The sequence below is a fragment of the Penaeus chinensis genome, chromosome 3, assembly GCF_019202785.1.
Source record: "Penaeus chinensis breed Huanghai No. 1 chromosome 3, ASM1920278v2, whole genome shotgun sequence".
NCBI lineage: Eukaryota > Metazoa > Arthropoda > Malacostraca > Decapoda > Penaeidae > Penaeus > Penaeus chinensis.
This window is the reverse complement of record NC_061821.1, coordinates 42,463,891-42,471,030: the sequence shown is the minus strand read 5'-3', so window position 1 is coordinate 42,471,030 and position 7,140 is coordinate 42,463,891. Positions and strand designations below refer to the sequence as shown.

General features: G+C 42.9%; 1 protein-coding gene across 5 annotated transcripts in view; it reads right to left on the bottom strand.

The window, feature by feature from the left end:
* Positions 1-776: 776 nt before the first annotated feature.
* The window catches only part of LOC125042221 (probable nuclear hormone receptor HR3), a 133,609-nt gene continuing 127,245 nt past the window's right edge, over positions 777-7,140 (bottom strand). For all 5 annotated transcript variants that reach the window (XM_047637746.1, XM_047637728.1, XM_047637756.1 and 2 more), the window contains 6 exons: positions 7,009-7,140; positions 6,680-6,812; positions 6,268-6,492; positions 2,825-2,978; positions 2,513-2,632; positions 777-2,279 (listed from right to left, as the gene is read on the bottom strand). The exon at positions 7,009-7,140 is cut by the window's right edge and continues 11 nt beyond it. In XM_047637746.1, coding sequence (XP_047493702.1) covers positions 2,527-2,632; positions 2,825-2,978; positions 6,268-6,492; positions 6,680-6,812; positions 7,009-7,140 — 750 coding nt within the window. In that variant the 3' untranslated portion in view covers positions 777-2,279; positions 2,513-2,526. The remainder of the gene's footprint in view (positions 2,280-2,512; positions 2,633-2,824; positions 2,979-6,267; positions 6,493-6,679; positions 6,813-7,008) is intronic.

Sequence of the window (7,140 nt, the reverse complement as noted above, 5' to 3'; positions counted from 1 at the left end):
ACTCTAGATACTAAGCACTAGAGGTTCTCCAGCAACCGCCCCCCTTAACATCTATGATAAAAGCGGTGTCTTTCTGTACACTTTATCCATGGTCCAGTGGACCCAAAGCCAATCGTGCCAGCTCGTTTCTGAGCCACGTAAAGTATGATGAAATACGCGCCTGTGTGTGTGTGTGTGTGTGTGTGTGTGTGTGTGTGTGTGTGTGTGTGTGTGTGTGTGTGTGTGTGTGTGTGTGTGTGTGTGTGTGTGAGAGGGAGAGGGAGAGGGAGAGGGACAGGGACAGGGACAGGGACAGGGAGAGGAAGAGGAAGAGGAAGAGGGAGAGGGAGAGGGAGAGGGACAGGGAGGGGAAGAGGGAGAGAGAGAGGGAGAGAGAGAGAGAGAGGGAGAGGGAGAGGGAGAGGGAGAGGGAGAGGGAAAGGGAGAGGGAAAGGGAGAGGGAGAAGGAGAGAGAGAGGGAGAGATGGAGAGATAGAGGGAGAGATGGAGAGATAGAGGGAGAGATGGAGAGATAGAGGGAGAGAGGAGAGAGGGAGGGGAGGGAAGGGGAGGGAAGAGGAGGGAAGGGGAGGGAAGGGGAGGGGAGGGGAGGGGAGAGAAGGGAAGGGAGGGGGAGAATTTGACAGACACACAGACAGAAGGTGTGTGGGTGAGTGAGTGAGTGAGTGAGTGAGTGAGTGAGTGAGTGAGTGAGTGAGTGAGTGAGTGAGTGAGCGAGCGAGCGAGCGAGCGAGCGAGCGAGCAAGTGAGTGAGTGAATGAATGCGAAGAGAGAGAGAGAGAGAGAGAGAGAGAGAGAGAGAGAGAGAGAGAGAGAGAGAGAGAGAGAGAGAGAGAGAGAGAGAGAGAGATAGACAGAGAGACAGAGAGACAGGCAGACAGACAGACAGACAGAGGTTGTTTGTCAGTGTATCTTCCTTTACCCCTTATTTCTCTTAATTTCATATAAAACAGGTGACAGAAGACAGGCCTGAGCGTCGGTTAAACGGCTGGCAGAAGTGGCTTTAGGCTCCCCTGGACCAGGGACTTTACCAGACGTGGTCACGGGCCAGTGGGTCCAGGGCAGGTCACAGGAGGTCACGGGCCTTAAGGTCCAGGGCAGGACTGCAGGAGACAAGACAGGGCAGGAGAGCCTCGGCTCTAACCTATTTGTACTCTAGCGCGGCTGGAATGGGCAAAGGACGCGACACAGCGTATGTATGAGACTCTGAGGCCATTCGAGAGACGTGGACGCTCAGTACTTAAGACGGAATACTTTTCACCACTTGAGCGCAACAGTTTTCTACGTATCCAATTCTGCCATTCTACTGGCCACTTAGTCTGTGAGTCAGTCATTTTGATTTGGGCGGTTCACTTCACTCAAGCACTGTCGCAAGAACCCAGTTTTAAGGCAGTTTTCTACAGTTTTCTGCCCGCACCAGTGCCCGTCTAAATGACTCTCATTTTCTTTGTACCACTGTTCCAATCCCCGTTCATATACATTCATGTTTTGTTGGGACATGAACAAGCATGGCAAATCGTGACCACATCAGTTGCAGGTTAGTATGAACTGGCACAATATATGATTTCAGTATGTGTTTGCTGGGAAAAGCTGAACAAAAATAAATTAAACTATACAAAATTATAAGCTAGCTAAACTTATAAAAAGAAAAAAATTAAACATAATGATGGGCATGATGACATGATTAAGTGGTAATTTTGTTTATACCTTTTGTTGACAATGATAAATATGAATGATAACTTTACCTATGGGCAATAAAGATTTCTAGTATACAACAATTCACATAACGTAATTAAATATTCTTTTAAGTATACAATATCTTCAATTTACAAAGATAAGGATCATTGTCAAGGGTGTTCACATGACTCCTTAAAAAATAAACTGTATAGTATCATCAACCTTGGACATAGCAAGAGAGGGTCAAGACTTCTCACTAACACTTAGCTACGAGGCCACCGTTGCCAGACTCTCTGGGTGTAAGGCATCTTTATCAACATTATAATCTACACGGGGGCTGTTGTAGGCTTAGATCTGAGACAAGAGGTTCTTAGTATCCCACTCCTCTAAACAGAACTCCTGTTAGACTCTGTAAAACTCACAACACATCTATAATGGTATTTTAAAGAGTCCATAGTCCTCTGTGCTAACAAGTAACACTAACAAACAATTCACGAAGGTAATGTACAGACGATTCATTCACTTGTAGAAAATAATGTGATCGAGCAACAGAAGCAGGAGAGAAAGTCGCTCTTCTGCACTATTAATCTTCACCAGGATATCTGGAACAAAGGAAATTAATATGAAAACAGGTCCATATTAACACGAGTTACATCAAATCTTTATGACAATAATAATTTGCACTTCTTTATAGAGTATATCTATCTATATTTTTTTTTATTTCTCATCAAACAAACTGTGTGATAATCACTACTCTTCTGATAGCAACGCAGCCGAAAGGATATGATCAAGCACTTAGTGAGGATATTGCGAGTTTACATTTATATAGTCTCACCTGGTATAGGCACCTCAGGAATCTACATTGAAGATCTCCTTGTGGAGATCTGAGAACTGAAGGTGTGGTGCATTCCTCTTGAACTTGCTCAGTGCTTCCTGGTGTAGCATGCTCAGCTCCCTGTTTCAAAAAGACCCATTTTATATTTCCTTTTCAAAACATTTTGTTTATACATATCTTCGAATACCAGTATTCGCCTTGATTAAATATACCCGTACTTAAAGAAAGAAAATTTAATTGATTGCGAAAGCAGTTCGTATAACAGAAACCCCCCCTCATATTTCAAAGGGACGAATGCGGCTCCTTGCTCACCTGAGGGCTGGCATCTTAGCCAGCAAGAAGGCATAGACCGTGATGTCCCCCTTGACTGGGTATCGGTGTGTCTTCTCGAGTTCCAGACAGAGCGACCGCCCGACGGCCTCGTTCAGCTTGGAAATCTCGTCCGTCCCGCGCAATCCGGGCCGATCTGTTCAAGGAGAGAAAGTGGAAAATGTGAGAAACATTACCGTTTGTGCCTAATTCCACAAGTTCGAAGTCCTGATAGGCTACTGGCTCGCTTATAAATCTCCAGACAGGAGCACACAGAAGGCCCGAAGAAGTGTTGTGAGCAGTAAGCAGAGGTAAAACTGAGAGTGTTTAAATCCACCTCGCCATTCTCTGGTCAACTAGTATCTGTGAAGTCATTGTTGTCAGCCACAGTAGGCCTGCTAGTCATGTTGCTTTCCCTTTAACCTTATTCAAACGATGTCATTCAAAAAAGATCTTTCTGAACATGAAACCCTTCAACTTGCTTATCATATTCACGGAAATGCAAGCCAGTTACCTCAACAGGACTTTCAGAGGTTGATATACACACAGGCTAACAGAGTGAAATGAATCCACTCCACAAAATCAACCAAATATGGCGGAAAAAAATCAAATTTGGTATATCCTTTAAATCGTCAGTTTGTTTTTCCTTCCCAGCTACATACCTCTTTCTGCCTGAGTGTATCTTCCCCTCAAAAATGCAATCAACCTCACACACAGAAACTCCAAGAGGAACTGGTTACTTTCATTGAATCTGGCAAACACAAAGTTAAAGCATTCCCAATGATATCCGTGGTTGTTTGCACACTCCAAATGGTATCATTAGGAACGACCTCACGCATCAACACCAGATTCAGCTATCCTCTCAATTAGACTAGAGATTCTATGCAGCATTTACTACAGGACAGTCACATCAAAGATTGGTTAATAAAAGTAGGCGTGATTCACAGGCAGCCCAGTGCAGACCTAAGCATGCTAGGTAACTAAAACAGATACAGCATTTGGCCATCACGTATTTTAAGTGGATATCTCTCTGATATTCTGATTACGGAAGTTAAAAAAGGAAGCTCCAAATGCTGTATCTGGCCCCAGTTATGGCCTGGAATGAATTGTAAGTTACAAAATGCTGTTAGTTAACCACACAAATTAAGTTAATAAGGTGAGTAGTGAATACTGCCAAAGCCTGTCTTAGAAAACAGAAGGTAGAAGAAAAATCAAAGACACCATACAACAAATACAATCTACTAGTCACTGTGTCCTGGTCACTTGTCTCTCAAGTTCCTCTTCGAGAGAGATGATGTTCCAGGCCTAACCTTTACTTTCAATGAGAAAAGCCTTCCCATGAGTCTACTAACTATTAGACACAAGGAACGTTTAACTGGACTCAAGTCTGAGTCGGAATTTATATCTAGTTTGCAGCAGTGTACCACAATAATCAAAATAGACCGACAAACAAGGGCTCAATTCCTTCGCGTGGACCATAATCATGAGTGGACGTCGGCAAACAAATCTGTGCTCTCAAAAGGCTACTGTAACTGACAGCGTGTTAAAATCTTTCTCATTATTTGCCAGAATTTTGATTCTTTTTAATTCTCTATCCTTGTTTTTTTGTTTCAGTCTGCGTGAAGCAAAGCCTACTTACTGCAAGCCTTGTTCTCGCACACACGCTTGCAGTACTTGTTTTAATGTCATCGAGAGCGAAGGAGATTGGTTACTGAATGTTCCTCGTGTACGTCATACATACATAGGTGAATATATATATATATATATATATATATATATATATACATATATATGTGTGTGTGTGTGTATGTGTGTGTGTGTGTGTGTGTGTGTGTGTGTGTGTGTGTGTGTGTATGTGTATGTGTATGTGTATGTGTATGTGTATGTGTATGTGTGTGTGTGTGTGTGTGTGTGTGTGTGTGTGTGTGTGTGTGTGTATGTGTATGTGTATGTGTATGTGTATGTGTATGTGTATGTGTATGTGTGTGTGTGTGTGTGTGTATGTGTGTGTGTGTGTGTGTGTGTGTGTGTGTGTGTGTGTGTGTGTGTATGTGTATGTGTATGTGTATGTGTATGTGTATGTGTATGTGTATGTGTGTGTGTGTGTGTGTGTATGTGTGTGTGTGTGTGTATGTGTGTGTGTGTGTGTTAAGAAAAGAGTTGCGAGAGTCGAATGCAATTGCACTAACATAACACTCAAACTATGTAACATATTATAGCTAATAATTCCTGTTAGGCTTTTGGAAAGGCTGAGTTCTTCTGGCAAACAGAGGTGCTTATGCCTGCGTGCCAAACTGTTAAATCAAACAGCAAACAAAAGACAACAAAGAAGTCATGTTTCAAAAGGCATGTGACAGATGAACAAGCTCTAACACCAAGAATTTGTATAAGTCATAACTCCATTCAGTGTTTGCAACAGCTTTATAATAAACTGTTGGTTCTGTGAATGACAGAAATGTATTAATACAAAAAGTTGGTCTACAAGAAACGGACACACAAATAAATGTAAAGAAAGCAAAAATGCTTCATCATCAAGCGGCAGCAACAGTGGACCTCAAGATCGTATTTGAACCCCAACTCTCTGAGAAACTCCCTCGGGGTCTTCCAGCTCGTGTGTCGTGAGTCAGTAATGCCATGAAAGGGGTGGAAGTGGGGCTCGGCCGCCCGTTCGCAGGCGATCCCTTCGTGATAATGTGAAGCCTAGCTTTCCCAGATTGGACAACCAAGATAATAACATTTCATGCAAGATGAATATTAGATCATAGAAAATCAAATTTCTGTTCCCTTTTTCAAGACGTTTACCCAGACAGCTGCAGTGAAGGGGATTTATCTTTAGAATGATATTGGGTGTTGAGAAAATCTTTGTCTATGTAATAATGCCACATGATGATGTCAAATAAATGAGATTACAACGATGAACGTGTGATGCTATCAAGCTGGTAGCCTGGAGAGTTTCAGAGAGAGTGGCGTGTTAGTTGTACTTACAGTAATGGTGCCTTTGTTGTAGTTAAGAGAAGTAGAGACCAGGCCTCAGCTAGACCACCAAGCATGAGCCTTACCCGAGGTGTAACCACAGGACTGCCGCCATCACCCTGCCGCCCAAGTCATTGCTCACATGATTTTTTTTCTAGTTAGTCCTCTGTCATATATCCCACCGTGTGAGAAAATAACATGTTAATCCCTGTTCCTTCTCTTCTATTCCAGTAACCCTCACTGAAGAATGCTGGAACAGAGCTCATTCACATGAAAAGCCTAACATCTGGGAAGTCTCGCGTCCGTGTGTCTGGGACAATGACTGAGGCGGCGGGTTGGGATGGAGCATCGTTCATAAGGGGTTCCCAGTCACACTGGGGGTAAAGCAGCACACTGGGTGGCAACACTGATGCCAACCCATCCATCCAGGGCGCCATCATCAGCACTACCACCACCACTCCCTTGTGTCTTACCTGCTTGTAGGAGCACAAGAGCAGAGTACAAGCCTAACTCTGTGTCTGTCAACTTAAGTTCAGCGATAGTTTTGGCAAATTCAAAGACGTTGTTAACAAGTTTCATTTCCACTGTCTCTGTTGTGAGGAAAGCCTCCATAGGCAGTAGTGTGTCACCATAGACCACGCAGTTCTGATTTACATCGTAGTACCGCGTCATCCGAAGCACTGCCAGCTCGAAACTCCCTGGGAAGTACAACATGCAATTGTAGATGAAACGTTGCAAAGGGTGTGTAAGGAAAAATATAACTGGTTACATACAATTGCTGACTATTGCATTAGTATTCAATTGTTCTTATATTTTGAGGAAATTTCTCATACATTGTTCTGCCACTTTACGCAGTTTCATAGTCTTTATTTCTGATTTCCTTACCTGCTTTGAGAAGAACAATTTGATCATCTTGAGAAAACTTTCTAAATCCTGGAACAGCTTTAGCAAATTCAATGATCTGCTGAATGACTGATGTCAATTTCTGAGCACAGTCATACCAAAGTTCTTCATGTGCCTAAAAAACAAAAACAAATGAAAGATTGAATCATGGACAATCAAAATTGAATTTTCAGCGGAGATTAACAGCACCTGATATGGCTACAAATTAAGGAAAATGCATCTCGCTTGTTATTGTTTACAAACTAATTCAACTCCTATGTTTTCCCAAGCAACAGATAAGATAGAACTGTCTTTGTGCTATCACAATTTACCATATTTTTGTAGTAGTTGATATTAGTGATGTCTGGCGACTGTTTCCTCATGACATCTAAGATGTGCTCGGTGGAGTAGAGGCACGTCCGCAGGTGCGCGTCGGCGACCCAGCGAGCGATGATCTCGGCTAA